Source organism: Monodelphis domestica, chromosome 2, assembly GCF_027887165.1.
Source record: "Monodelphis domestica isolate mMonDom1 chromosome 2, mMonDom1.pri, whole genome shotgun sequence".
NCBI classification, from domain to species: Eukaryota; Metazoa; Chordata; class Mammalia; order Didelphimorphia; family Didelphidae; genus Monodelphis; species Monodelphis domestica.
Genome location: NC_077228.1, coordinates 212,528,824 through 212,543,851, shown reverse-complemented (window position 1 = coordinate 212,543,851; position 15,028 = coordinate 212,528,824). Strand labels below are relative to the sequence as shown.

Below are 15,028 nucleotides of genomic sequence, written 5' to 3'. Positions count from 1 at the left end.
AGGTAGGGGGAACAGACACAGTTGGAGAAGCACCCAGGGTTCCAATCATGGGTCACAAGCACTGAATTGGAATGTTTTCATTTTCCTTTGAATCCCAGAATGTTAGAGCAGAAGATCAGCTGGTTCAAGCCCTTTCTGCCCAGAGTTAGTGATTTTCCCAAGAGCATGTAGTTAGCTAATGGGAGAACTGGAACCCCCATTTCTACTGGTTCCAAGCCAAATAGCCTTCCTACTAATACCATATGTCTATAGTGGGTCACTCCATGCTTTCTCACCCCCTCCCCCAGTACCCACTACTATAGTACCCACAGCAATTGTAGAAATTTCTAGCATGTCCAGCAATGGAATTAACGCCCCCCCAGGTCACCTCCGGTAAAGCTTGCTTTATCCCAGGATATTTTACTCTAAAATCACAATTTGAGGGTGAGGGTAACCTGTTTTCTGCTTTTGTTACTAGAGATATTGTTTGGCTGGAAAGATATGGCCTTTCCCCTTGGAATTTTGGGGGACATCCTTTGCTGAATTTAGAAATAACTATCCCTGGGGGGTTGGCTAATGCAAGTATTGCCAATATTTCCCTTCTCTTCCCCATTATCATTTCTGAGCAACTGGCCTTTTTCTGTTTATGTCTAGAGAGACTGGGAAAGGGGCTGGATGAGAACAAAGCCACTGGGAGAATCCCTGAAGAAATTGTGACCTTTGAATGTTATAGATTTTCTGCACAATAAGCAATGAATTTTCTTTCTTTTTTTGAAATATTTTATTTAATTAATTTAGAATATTTTTCCATGGATACAAGATTCATGTTCTTTTCCTCCCTTCCCCACCCCCTCCCGTAGTTAACACGCAATTCCACTGGGTTTTACATATGTCACTGATCAAGAACTATTTCCATATTATTAATATTTGCACTAGGGTGATTGTCTACATCCCCAGTCATATCCCCATTGACCCATGTGATCAGACAGTTTTTCTTCTGTGTTTCTACTCCCACAGTTCTTCCTCATGGATGTGAATAGCCTTTCTCCCAAGTCCCTCAGAATTGTCCTGAACCATTGCATAAGCAATGAGTTTTCAAAGAGAAATAAAGAAATACTTAGATGAATGGATGCAGAGAGAAGTAAGCTGAGAGAAAGCAAATTTATTCAGTGACCCCAATAGCAAAGGGATGAGGATGGGACAATTCTCAAATATCTCAAAACTCTGACCAAAGTCAGGACTTCAAAAGACTGATGATGAAACAAACTTACCTCCCACATCTTGGCACAGAACTAGAGATGCAGAATCAGACATGCATTCTCTGTTGACTCCACTGTCTTGATTTGCTGGACTATTTCTATTTTTTTCTTATGACTTTAATAAACAACGAACCAACCTTTCACTATTCAAAGAATATTATGATTATATATTACATATATAATTATTACACAATAATAACTATCCTTTACATAACGCTTTGAGGTTTGCGAAGTGCTTTACAAATATCTCATTTTCTCCTGGGAAGTCTATGATATAAAATATTCCCACTTCTACAAATAAAGAAACTGAGGCAAACAAATAAGAGTAGTCTATCTCTCTGTACCTCTAGTCTATCACCCTTTACCAAGAGATTTAATTCGTGATTCTACCATCAGTCTTCTGGAGTTATGATTGAAAGATTTCAGAACTGTTCAACACAATGGCCAAACTTGTTTTCCTTAATAATAATATCATTGTATAAATTGTTCCCTGATTCCATAAATCGTTTTATGCAAGTCTTCCCAGGTTGCTCTGAATCCATACTTTTTATAATTTCTTCTGTCATGATCATGTTCTATTACATTCACACACCTTAATTGGTCCAGCCATTCCCCATCTGATGATCATCCCCTTTGTTGACAGTTTTTGTTTGTGTTTTTGCTACCCAAAAAAGGTCATTGTCACCAGAAGTATTGGTCTCTGGTTTTTTTTCTCTATTTTCACCCTCTCTGATTTAGACATTAGGACCATATTTGTCTCATAGAGTTTGATAGGATCCTTTCTTTCCCTATTTTTCCAACCAGTTTATGTCCACCAGCTCAAGGTACCCTAGGAGTTTCTTTATGTTTTGTTCTGTTAAATGTCTATTTTTTTTCCTTCTGTAGGATAACTTGAGCTTAGTTGCAAACGAAGTCTTTGTCCTTTGCCTTTGGGGAATATCTTATTCCATAGTATAATGCTTCAAGTTTTTCTCCTTTATAGTTTTTGATGCTGTCTTATAGAATCTTGACTTGTTTTTTCTGGTTATTTGAATTCTTTCCTCCTAGTTGCTTGTAGTATATATCTCCTTTGACTTGGAAGCACTTGGATTTATGACATTCCTAGATGTTCTTAATTTGAAGTTTATTTCAAAAGGATCATTTCTGTGTTCACTTTGCCTCTGCCTCTAATAGATCTGGTCTATTTTCTTGAAATACAGTGTTCAGGGTTGTTTGGTTGGTTTTCAGGAGGTCTTATTCTTAAATTCTCTTTCCCTAACCTGATTTCTAGGTAGTTGCTTGCTTTTGATAGACATATTCTTCTTTTTTTTAAGTCTGTTGATTCTGACAGTATTTTTTTTGTCTATTAGTCAGTTATGTTTGATCTGTTATAAATTTCAAGGTGTCAGATACTCGAGTAAGGTTTTTTTTTTTTAGTTATTTTTAAAAAATATGTATATATGTATATATATTTTTTGGCTACAATAATCACTTTATTTCCCTCCCTCCCCTCCACCCATCCTTCCCGCAACTGATGCGCAATTTCATTGGCTATGACTTGTGTCCTTGATCAGAACCTATTTCCATGTTGTTGATGTTTGCACTAGGATTATCATTTAGAGTCTACATCCCCAAACATCCCCTCGACCCATGTATTTCAGCAGTTATTTTTCTTCTGTTTTTACTCCCACAGTTTTCCTCTGAATGTGGATAGTGTTTTTTCTCCTAGATCCCTCCGGGTTGTTCAGTCAGGATCACTGCATTGCCACTAATGGAGAAGTCCATTACATTCAATTGTGCCACAGTGTATCAGTCTCTGTGTACAGTGTTTTCCTGGTTCTGCTCCTCTCACTCTGCATCAATTCCTGGTTGTTCCAATCCCCATGGAATTCCTCCACTTTATTATTCTTTTGAGCACAGTAATATTCCATCACCAACATATACCACAATTTGTTTAGCCATTCCTCAATTGAAGGGCATCCCCTCATTTTCCAATTTTTTGCCACCACAAAGAGCACAGCTATGAATATTTTTTAAAAAATCTTCAATTTGCTCTATTGCAAAAACGAACAGTATGGAAATAGGTATCAAGTGATAACATTTGTATAACCCAGTGGAATTTCTTGTCAGCTCTGGGAAGGGGGTGGGAAGAGGGGAAGGAAAGAAAATGAATCATATAAACATGGGAAAATGTTTTTTAAAAATTAAAATTAAAAAAATCTATTCTAATTCTTTCTTCCAGAACCCTCACTCATAATTTCATTTTTTCCCTTTTCATTTCTTTTAGCTGCTCTTGTAGCCTTTGCCGGAGATATTTTTGTTTTTCTGAGACTGTTTATAGTTGTGGAGTTGCTCTCTTTTGTGTTTACCTTTGGGACATCTCTTGACCCCATGTTTCTGTGTATGTTTTCCCTCATATATGCAGCCTCAGTTCTTGGTTTGGGGCTTGGTGCCTAGTCTATGGTTTGATCTCTTTTGTACTCTTGAATGTATCCTAGTCTCTGATTTCCTGTGATTCTGCTGCTGGGCTTTTCCTTCCCTTGTGCTCAGAGCTCTAGCAGGCTCTGGGGTCCCTGGAGTCTTCCAGCCTTTCTATAGCATCCTACCTAGGACCTCCCTTTTCAGCACTGGAGGCTTCTGGCTTTTTGTACAGCCCTGAGCTGATTGAAGTGCTTACTCTTGTTTCTCTTTAGTTTTCTTGATGTTGATTTCATCTGATACCCTTTTTATTTTTAAACCCTTACCTTCATTCTGTCTTAGAATTAATACTATTATTGGCTCCAAGGCAGAAGAGTGGTAAAGGCTAGACAGTGGAGTTAAGCAAAGTGTCCAGGGTCACATAGCTAGGAAGTGTCTGAGGCCAGATTTGAACCTACAACCAAGGTTCTAGGCCTAGCTCTCCATCCCCTGAGCCACCCAACCGCTCCCTGGTACCCTTTTTAGATCTTTGAAAAATGTGTGCAAGGGATGGGTTTTTCTAGAAACTTTCATTTTATTATTACATATGTATGTATATGAAAAACTTCAGGTTAAGTTTCTCATATATATTTCTTTCAAGGAAGGGTTTCTGCTGAGAATAAGGTGGAGAGGAGGTTAAGGAGATGAATGGAGAAGAAGTAATTAGTGTATATTATGATAGAGGAAAAAAAGATAAAAAAATTTTAATGGTCAGAATTTAAAAATGGGACACAAAGCATTGTCCTTACTAGTTTGTTGAACTCAATGTGTATTTGTTGGGGGTTTTAAAAATTGTTTTACATAACAAATTTAGTTTCTTATACAATCTTCTCTGTTCTTTATATCTGGAAATATTTTAGTTTGTTGATCATTGAGTTTCCAGTTAAAGAAAAAAAATAAAGAAAGCTATTGCATTAGCACTCCCATCTACATAGGTAGTCTCCCTTTCTATGAAACTAAAGCCTTGTGTTTTTTTCAAGTTAACAATTAACTTTCAGGCAGTACAGGGCCATCTTGCTGAGCAGAATTGTACCTATAAAGTCAAGTTAAATGACACCCACCCCCACCCCCCTTCCTCAAATTTTCCTAGTTACCAGATAAATTAGTTACTTCAGATCCAAAACAGGTGGCATCAGTGCTTATTTCTCAGTTGTTTTCCCAGGCTTGTTATCCTGAAGGACCACAACGGGCAGACCGGACCAAGGAGGGGAGGAGTTGTTATATGGGTTAGCAGAGGGTGAGGCTGGAATTCTCTGGGCTATTCATTCACTCTGGAAAGTAAAGGAAAGAACCTGTGGCCATTCAACCCTGGTGAAAGGATTGCTGTAACTTGTGTCGCTGTTGTGGGCTCTGGGGTACCCACCGAGATTCCCCAGGGGGCTGTTGAGTTGGGTTTTTATCCATGATCAGGAATATTTTGCCCCACTTCAAACCTGGAATTTTGGGGTCTCTCTCCAGGTCATTGGTGGGTCAGCCAGGAGCCAAGGAGAAATGAGAAGGTTCTTAAGATCTGGACATGACCAGGCCCGGGAGCGACTGAAACAAGATCTCTTTAAGTTTAACAAGGTGAGTGTGTGGGATTGAGAGGGAAAGGGAAAGGGAGGGGAGTGGTTGGGATGTGGAAACTGATTCTGAAGAGTGCTTGCTTGTTGGGTAGAAACAGCTTATTTGTCTTGGAGGTAGACTTTCCTTTTTTATTCCTCAAGTCTGGAAGTCATTCTTCAAGTTAGTGTTGCCTGAATGTGCCTTGTGAGTGCTGTGTTTTGGGTAGATGGGTGAGATCATTTATTGGGGGGAAGCCTAGGAAGCCAGGAATATTATTCCCTGGTGCCAGCTCAGAATTCTGTTGCTCTCTCCCCAATCCTCCAAAAACCAGCCTATAAACAAAATTACAGTAGACCTGAAACCATCCGTGGGGGGAATGCCACCTGAGTTACTCTTTTTTTCTCCTAGAGGAAGAATGGACAGTTCTTGTTCCCCATTCTCAATTTCCCCTGTAGCCAAAGCCTTTTTATAGCTTTAGATCTGGAATCAAGATCCTAGAGGTCCCTTCCCCCAAGCTGGTGTGTGGGGAGAGTCCTTTCCCTATAAATAAGAGGGAGAGGTTTATAAGCAGGAGTGGGCACCCCACAATTTGGGAGATGCTATGGCATAATTAGCCCGGTCTCTCACTTTGATCTAGGCTCTGGGCTTTTTTCGGGGAGCTTCATTCTGTAAACCACTTTATTATTGCAAGTAGATGAAGTGCTGCCATCTGGGACCCCGGGGACGTGTCCAATCCCATTCTTTTTGGTACAAATCCATATATGTGGACACCCATGACCTTTCAAGATAGTGTTATGATATCTTAACTGTGGACATCTAATTGAAGCTCACAAGGAGGGTATGAAAGCCCTGGGATTTAAAATATGAATGAAAGAAGAAATCTGAATATGTATGAGTACTAAGTTGCTGATATTGGAAGAATAGTTCCCACGGAATAAATAACATTAAATTATTTGGGGGCTTCTTTGAGAAAGAAAATTCTTATGTGTAAATTTTTATAATTTCTTTTTAAAAGAAAATATTTCTACACACCTTGGAAAAAAGATTTTGTTTATAACTTTATGATTTAAATCCCCTTGAGAAGTAAGGGTTCCTTTGAGGGCCTTATTTGGTTAATTTGGGCCAGGTTTTTTTTGTTTTTGTTTTTAATTTAACCTGTACTTTCTTAGTAACAACTCTAAAATAGAAGGGCCAAAAAGCAAATGGGGGTTAAGTGACTTGCCCAGAGTCACACTGCTAAAAAGTGTCTGAGATAAAATTTGAATCCAGGTCCTCTCAACTCCAAGCCTATTCACTGGGTCACCATTTTAGGCCAAATCTTAACCATTTTTTTAAACCATTTTTTATATCATGGATCTCAGAATATTGTTTTGTTGTCCATCTTCCTAGATTATTGGAGAATGTACTAAATTTCAGTTAAAAGGTCGTGAAAATAAAAACGAATTTTTTTTTTCCTCATGTCCTATCTCCTAAAATCTATCCACAGACTCACTGGCCATGAATTCCTGGTTCAGAATGAGAGTGGGGAAATAATTCTTGTCTATTTACCCATCCCTCTGTAGGTCCCCAATGGAAGTCCCTTGTAAAGTCTCTTTAACTGCAGCCTGGGTGGGAGTAGCCAGTCTGTGCCAAGTTTTACAAAGCCCTGTACACATTATTTAATTTGAGCCTCACCATGACTTTTGTGAGGCAAATGCTATCATTATCTCCATTTTACTGATAAGGAAACCTGAGGCTGGCCCTTGGATTTTAGGTGAATGTCTCTGTCTGTAACTGGGAGTTTTCAAAGAGAAAATTCCCTTAGGGCCAGGACTATTGTTTGTTTGTTTTTTGAGGAATTGAGGCTGTCTCCCCTTCCTTTACATTTAATATAAGTAGGGGAGGAGAGAAACTTTTTATATGTGGAGGATTTCTTTTTTAAATGAAAGCTATTTAGATTATTTATCCAGATTGTTCTTCCTTTGTTTGTTTTTCAACTCTTACCTTCCATCTTAGAATCAATACTGTGTATTGGCTCCAGGGCTGAAGAACAGGAAGGGCTAGGCAATGGGAGTTAAGTGACTTGCCCAGGATCACTCAGCTAGGCCTATCTGGGGCCAAATTTGAACCTAGGACTTCCCATCTCTAGGCCTGGCTCTCTATCCACTGAGCCACCCACCTGCCCCCAAGAATAAAATTTTAAAGAAATTCAGAAAGCAATTCTCATAATTTCTCAGAGAGAAGATCCCTCCAATGGAAAATATAATAAACTATACCTTTATCTTTTTTTAAAAAATCTACATCCTGTCTTGGAATTGATACTAAGTATCAGTTTCAAAGAAGAAGATCAGTAAGGGCTAGGCAATGGGGGTTGAGTGACTTGCCCAGGGTCACACAGCTATGAAGTGTCTGAGGTCAGCTTTGAATCCAGGGCCTCTTGTCTCTAGGCCTGATTCTCAAACCCCTGAGCCACCCAGCTGCCTCCTGTTTTTTTTTTTTTTTTTAAAGAGGAGCAATGACATCATGAGATGATATCTTAACTTTTCAGTAAGTGAGACACCAGTGGAGGAAAGCACAATTCTAAACTTAGACAAAGTCCTCCTGTACCTGTTTGTCCTTGGGCAGCTAGGTGGCACAGTGGGTAGAGTGCCAGGCCTGAAGTAAGGAGGACCTGAATTCAAAATCTGCCTCAGACACTAGCTGTTTAACCCTGGGAAAGTCACTTAACCCTGTTTACCTCCGTTTCCTCATCTGTAAAATGAATTGAAGAAGGAAATGGCAAACCACTCCAGCATTGTGACTATTTTTTATTATTTAGTTTCAGTCCCAGCCAACTCTTTGTGACTCCATTTTGGGGCTTTTCTTGGCAAAGATACCTAACATTTTTTCATGTTAAATGTGTCAGAACACAGTCAAGTAGTCCCCATTTCACTTTGGTAAGTGACTTGTGTCCTAGGGGGATACACCTGTATCCTAGGGGGTATCTTTGCCAAGAAAACCTCAAATGGGGTCACAGTCGGACACAACTGAACAAGAACAACCTGTTTATCCTGGAGAGGTACCATATAGTGTAATAGAAAGATTTGGAGATCCAGATTAAAATATTAACTGTTTCTCCTACCTGTGACTTCAGTTAGGTAGCTTTACCTAATGGAGGACATTATGGACTGATCCATAAAACAGAGGAGTTGGGCAGCATCAGGAATTCCCAAACTAACCATCAAATGTGATAGACTTTTAAAAAAATGAATACTATGGAAATAAGTTAACACTTTATGTCATAGCATTGTTTTTCTTTTTTACCAATTACATTTCATAACAAATTTCCATGTAAGTTCATGGTAGCATTATTTAAAAAAATTTTTTTTTGGCAATTACATGTAATAACAAATTTCCAAATGAGTTCACATGTTAAATGTGTCAGTGCTCAATCAAATAATCCCCATTTCACTTTGGCAAATGGCTTGTATCCTGGAGGGTGGGGTATAGTTAGCACAGTACCTGGCGTATTGTAGATACTTAATGAGTGTTTATTAATAGGGCAGCCTCTGGACTAAATGATCTCTGGGGCCTCTTGCACTAGTAAAGCCCTGTCTATTGCCTATAGGCCTTTACCCTCAAGCTCCCCTCCTCTTCCTTGCAGGGAGTTTCTAGTTTAGTAGTTTCAGTCTTGTCTCATTCTTTGGGGGGTTTTCTTGGCAGAGTGATTTGCCAATTTCCTCCAGCTAATTTGATAGATGAGGAAACTGAAACACACAGTCAGAAGTGACTTGCCCAAAATCACAGAGCTAGTAAGAGGCTGGATTTGAATTCAGACTTTTCCTGATGCCAGGCTGGGCACTTTAATTCAATGCAACACTCAAGTGCCGCTGGAGATGAAGAGGATAGTTTTATTGAGCGAACAGGATCCTCCTTCATCACTGCAGCAAACCCGCCAGGAAGATGGGGCAGCCTGGTGCCTCAGTGGATAGAGTATCAGGTCTAGAGTCCGGACGACCTGGGTTCAAACCTGGGCAGAATCATTTAACTCCCATTGCCTAGCATTGACCACTCTTTTCCCTTGGAATACTTCCAAAGTAAGGGGTTTAAAAAATAAAAAAGGGGGTGGCTAGATCCTGGGTTCAAATGTGGCCATAACGCTCTTCTGCCTTGGAACCAATACACAGTATTGATTCTAAGAGGGAAGATAAGGGTTAATAATAATAATAATAATAATAATAATAATAATAAAGACTGCAGGAAGGGTGGGTCCTGCCTGATGCTAAGGAGAGCTTGCTTTGGATCAGATAGAAAGCTCCTTGAGGACAGGGACTCTTGTCTTGGAATTTAGTAAGTAGGAATTTAATGAACATTTACTGGCGGATTGTACAGTGTGTGACCGGGAACTTAATTGCCTTGGTAAGAAGCTCTAACCCATCTCCCAGAAAATAGAAGAGAAACCAAACACAAAAACCAGTCCAACGGGCTTGGTAAAAGAATGGGACAATCTAGCCCCGAGCAAGCACCCAGAACAGACCTGCTGGCTGAGCTCTGGGAGCCGGGTGGTTTCTGCAGCTAGGGAGGTTCCCATCGCCAGCCTCTTTGGGGACTGAGGTGGGATGCTCTTGGAAGCAGCCAGGTGTGGTAAAGGACCTTTCTTTTCTCTCCAGAGGCCCTGGGGATTGCTCTTGGCAGAGACGTAACCCAGCTACGGACTGCTCTGTCTCCGGTCCCCCATTATTAGATTAATTATTAAGTGGTGAGCTCCTCCAAGGGCAGGGATTGGATTTGGCAGTTCTTCCTGACCCTAGCATTCAGCATAATACCTGGCACATAGTTCATCCATGATAGATACTTTAATAAATGTTTGTTGGGGGGTCAGCCAGGCAGCTCAGTGGATAGAGAGCCAGGCCTAGAGATGAGAGGTCCTGGGTTCAAATGTGGCCTCAAGACACTTCCTAGCTGTGTGACTTAGTAAGTCATCCAATTGTCTAGCCCTTACTACTCTTCTGCCTTGGGACTGATGTTTAATATTGATTTTAAGACAGTAAGGGTATAAATAATAATAATAATAATAATAATGATAAGTAAATGTTTATTGACTGCCTTTGACTTTTACTTAAAGGAAAAAAACCCAATTCTGAAATTCCCATAGCATTGTTTCTGTGGTATTCTTTTTTTTTCTTCTAAATTTCAATAAGTATTTATTTTAGGGTTTTTTTTTTTTAAGTTTTGATTTTTAAAAAGTTTAAATATTTTTCTGTGTTCACAGGCTTCATTTTCTTTCCCTCCCCCTCCTAGAGCTGACAAGCAATTCTACTGGGTTGTACAAAGTTTATCACTTGATTCTTTGGTGTTCTGGTAGTACTTCTTGTGACCTACATTGCATCATGTAGTTCATAGATCACAGAAGCTTGCAGGTACCCCTGTGGCTCTTTGCCTTGCCCTCTCCAAGGGGTCACTCAGCTTTTGCTTAAAAGTCCTCCAATGAAGAGGAACCCTTTCTGACCTTGATGGGCCATTTCCCTTTTAAATACATTGGGCATTTCACCCTATTGTGCTTTGCATCATCATTGTTATAATATATTTATGTATCAGACTTAGCCCCCACCTATATATCTCCTTCCCCTTATCCTTTGCTCCCCTGCCCCCATTTCACCCCCACCTTTTGTGACACCCCTTTTGTGTCTTCTCCTATCAAACTCCTTGAGGGCTTTTGTTGAGTTGTTTTTTAGTCCTGTCCAGCTCATCAATGATCCCATTTGGGGTTTTCTCAGCAAAGATCCTGGAGTCCTTTGCCATTTCTTCCTCCAGCTAATTTTATAGATGAGGAAACTGAGGCAGACAGGGAGACAGGACTTGCCCAGAGTCACACAGCTAGTGAGTGTCAGAGGCTAGATTTTAACTCATGAAGCTGTGTCTTTCTGACTCCAGGCTTATTACTCTCTCCACCAAGCCACCTAGATTTACCAAGCACTATGCTTAATGCTTTACATTTATTATCTCATTTGGTCCTCACAACCCTGGGAGGTAGGTGGTGTTCGTATCTTTTTACAGATGTGGAAACTGAGGCATGCAGAGGCTAAATGCCTCTGACTCCAGGCACCAGGTTCTATCCACTTTACTACCCAGCTGCCCCAGGATTAGACTGATAAATTAAAACATTGTTTGGTGCAGTGAGTGTTGGGAAGATTTGGATTCAAATTCTGCCTCTTAATTCTGTGTTATGATGGACCATTTTCTTACCCTCTGATTCAACAAACATTTATTGAGCATATATGATATGCTCAGCATTAAGGAAGGTTGGAAAAGGCTCTCACAGAAGGTGGAATGTGACTTGGGACTTGAAAGAAGGCAGAGGTGAAGAGAGTTTTCCAGGCATGGAGGAAAACCAGGGAATACACAATACTGAAAAGGGAATGTCTTGGGCGATGAATAGGGAATCTTATGGAAGAGGGAATAAAGGGTAAGAGAATAAAGAGGTAGGAAGGGGCCAGGTTTTGAAGACTTTTAAAAGCCATTAGAGGAGGCACCTGGGTGGCTCAGCAAATGGAGAGCCAGGCCTAGAGCCAGGCAGGCCTGGGTTCAAATTTGGCCTCAGACACTTCCCAGCTGTGTACCCTGGGCAAGTCACTTAACTACCATTGCCTAGCCCTTACCACTCTTCTGCCTTGGAACCAATACACAGTATTGATTCTAAGATGGAAGGTAAGGGTTTCTTATAAAAAATAAAATAAAATAAAGTGAGGAGGGATAGCTAAGTGGCTCAGAGGATAAAGATAGAAGGTCCTGGCCCTCAGACACTTCCTAGCTGTGTGACCCTAGATAAGTCACTTAATCCTAATTGTCTAGCCCTTACCATTCTTCTGCCTTGGGTCTGATTCTTAGTATTGATTCTAAAATACCAAGTAAGGGTTTAAAAAACAAACAAACAAACAAAACTTTAGAGAAGTCCTGCATTTCAGACTCCTTAGTATTGATTCTAAGACAGAAGGTAAGAGTTTATAAAAATCAATTTTTAAAAAGTTACATGTTGCCAAATAGGTGTTAACTTGGTAAACTGGATGTTGAGTCTAAGAAAGAAAGTTTTTTTTTTTAGCCCAAACTATAGAAAAGCCTGTGTTTCAGGATCCTTAATATTGATTCAGTCAGAAGGTTTAAAAATATGTATATATAGAAAAGTCAAGGGGGCAGCTGGGTGGCTCAGTGGATTTGGAGCCAGGCCCAGAGATGGGAGGTCCTGGGTTCAAATCTGGCCTCAGACACTTCCCAGCTATGTGACCCTGGGCAAGTCACATTGCCTAGCCCTTACCACTCTTCTGCCTTGGAATCAACACATAGTATTGATTCCAAGATGAAAGGTAAGGGTTTTAAAAAAGAAAGAAAGAAAGAAAAGTCAATGTTGCCAAGTGGGTGTTAACTTGACAAACTGGATATTGAGTCTAAGAAAGAGTTTGTTATTTTTTTTAAAAGTCCAAACTTTAGAAAAGAACTGTGTTTCAGTCTCCTTAATATTGATTCAAAGACAGGTGAAGGATTTAAAAATGTAAATATAGAAAAGCCATATTGCCAAGTAGGTGTTAACTTGACAAACTGGATATTCATTCTAAGAAAGAAGGTAAAGTTTTAAGATGAAGAGAAGTTGGGGTGAGGGGGCAAGCAGTGAATATCGGAGAGGAATTTGTTTTGGGTCACCCCCTAAAGTCAGAAAAACTGCCTCCCTGAATTCTCTCTCCTATACGCCTCCCTAGCTCCCTTGGTGAAACTCGAAAACATGTCTGGACTGGCTGGGGCTGATAAGATGACAGGTGAATCAGCTCAGCATACAGCCCTGAGTTGCCAGAGAAGGGACCTGCTCCATTCCTGTGCCGGTGGTGGCTGTTTTTGTGTTTCTTTGGCTTTGGGGCAAAGAACCCTGAACAAAATGGGCCTGTCTGGGCTAACAGGGGCCTCAGTTTCTGTATTAGTTTCTTAGTCAGTTTCTTCTTGAGGGGCCTGTCTTACCCCCTGAGTGGGAGGAGCCAACAGGAGAAAGGAGGAATTGCAGCCAGCTTGGAACCCGATCTGACCACACCCAGGACCAAGCTGGGCTCTCCAAACCAGGCTCATCCCCAGGAGGCCAGGCCCCCGGGCAGAGTTTCAGTCTCCTGCTTGCTATTCCCTTCCAACCTTTGAAAAGAAGCTCTCAGATCATAATAGCAATAGCTACTCATATTTTATACAGTACGTCATCCTTACAGAGCACACACCCTGGGAGGTATTGTGAGCATTGGCACTGAGGATAGATTAATTGGTCTGCCTGCCTCCAGCCTCCTCTCCACCCGGATCTCCTCCAAGGCTGGCAAATCAACGATCTGAAATTCATAGGATTGGCCACACCCTCCCGTGCTCAGAAACTTCCTTAATTCCCCAGTACCTCCTAGAACAAAGTACAAACACTTCTACCCTTTAAAACCCTTCCCCACTCTGCAGAGGCATCTTTGTGCCCCAAAAGGATAGTGTTGGACTTGGACTCTGGAAGCCTCAGATACTTCCTATCTGTTTGACTCTGGGCAGTCTCCTAAGCTGGCTGCCTCAGTTTCCTCATCTGTTAAAATGGAGATAATGAGTCAGTGAAAAGAGTCACCTAAGCTGGCTGCCTCAGTTTCTTCATCTGTAAAATAGAGATAAATGGGGAGAGCTAGGTGGCTCCGTGAATAGTCAGAAGGACCTGGGTTCAGATCTGGCCTCAGGCACTTGTTAGTTATGTGATCCTGGTTAAGTCATCCCCAACTGCCTAGCCCTTGCCCTTCAGTCCTAGAATTGTTACTAGTTCAGAAAGTATGGTTTTGGATGTTTTTTTTTGTTTTGTTTTTTAATGGAGATAATAATAGCATTTAATTCATGACATTTTTGCAAGGATCAACTGCAATAACCTGTCTATATAAGACCCTATATAAATGTCATAATTATTATTACTGATATTGCCTTATCTTAAGGTTTTTTTATTAGGTAATCTTTTGTCTTATAAATGAGAAATCTTAGGTGCAGAAAATAACTGTCCTATGGTCACACGGCTAGCATATAAGTGATGAGTCCAGAACAGGGACCCTTGTCTAGCTCCAGATCTCATCCCCTCCGAGGTAAGGCACAGGCTCTTTCCTATTCCCCGTCCCCTCAAAGGCATGGGTGCAGGTTTGGAAGTAGAGCCATTTTAACAGGATGGGGACATCTGTGGTTCCTGGTAAACTGAAATGGATTCTAGGGGCTGTGGTAGCCTGAAGAGGAGACTGAAATAACACCTTCTCTAGAAAGGGGTGACATTGTCAGCCTGGCTTCTGCTATGGATCTCTGGTTTCCTAACTCCCTATTAAAAGAGTCCATTGTTCTCCCCTCTGCCTCCCCTGAAGGTTACCTGTGCCAAGGCGCAGGATGGGGAGCCCTTTCTGGCTATGAAATTGGAGCACTGTACTCTTGAGTTCATCCTATCTTCAGTATGCCATCTCCTACTTCCCCCAGTCAGCTGGTCATTTTTCATGAAATAGCCACTTCCGCTGAGAGCAGGCAACATTAACTTCTCCTGGCAGCTGAGAATGACTCCTGTCCTGCGACTTGGCACAGGTAACCTTCAGGGAAGGCAGAGGAAAGAGAGAACAATGGATGCTTTAATTGGGAGTTAAGAAATCAGAGGACCGAACCACGGCTGTAATCAGACAGTAATGTCATCCCAGGCTGGATACCTGCAGGCAACTGTATCCATCCTAGTTGTAGCCAGGCTGGATACCTGAGATCTGAAATTGTGTTGGAGCAGTGAGAGAGCCAGGCTGAATGAAGCGGCTCAGATATCTGGCCCACTCCTTCACTGGCTTGTG

General features: G+C 41.1%; 1 protein-coding gene across 5 annotated transcripts in view; it reads left to right on the top strand.

Moving 5' to 3' along the window:
• LLGL2 (LLGL scribble cell polarity complex component 2) overlaps positions 1 to 15,028 on the top strand; it is a 78,036-nt gene that overhangs the window by 25,059 nt on the left and 37,949 nt on the right. For 4 of the 5 annotated variants that reach the window (XM_056817142.1, XM_056817140.1, XM_056817138.1 and 1 more), the window contains exon 2: positions 5,133 to 5,240. In XM_056817142.1, the coding sequence (XP_056673120.1) occupies positions 5,166 to 5,240 (75 nt within the window). In that variant the 5' untranslated portion in view covers positions 5,133 to 5,165. Of the gene's footprint in view, positions 1 to 4,766; positions 4,912 to 5,132; positions 5,241 to 15,028 lie in introns of those variants that run through there. The other variant, XM_056817139.1, reaches the window with a different exon arrangement.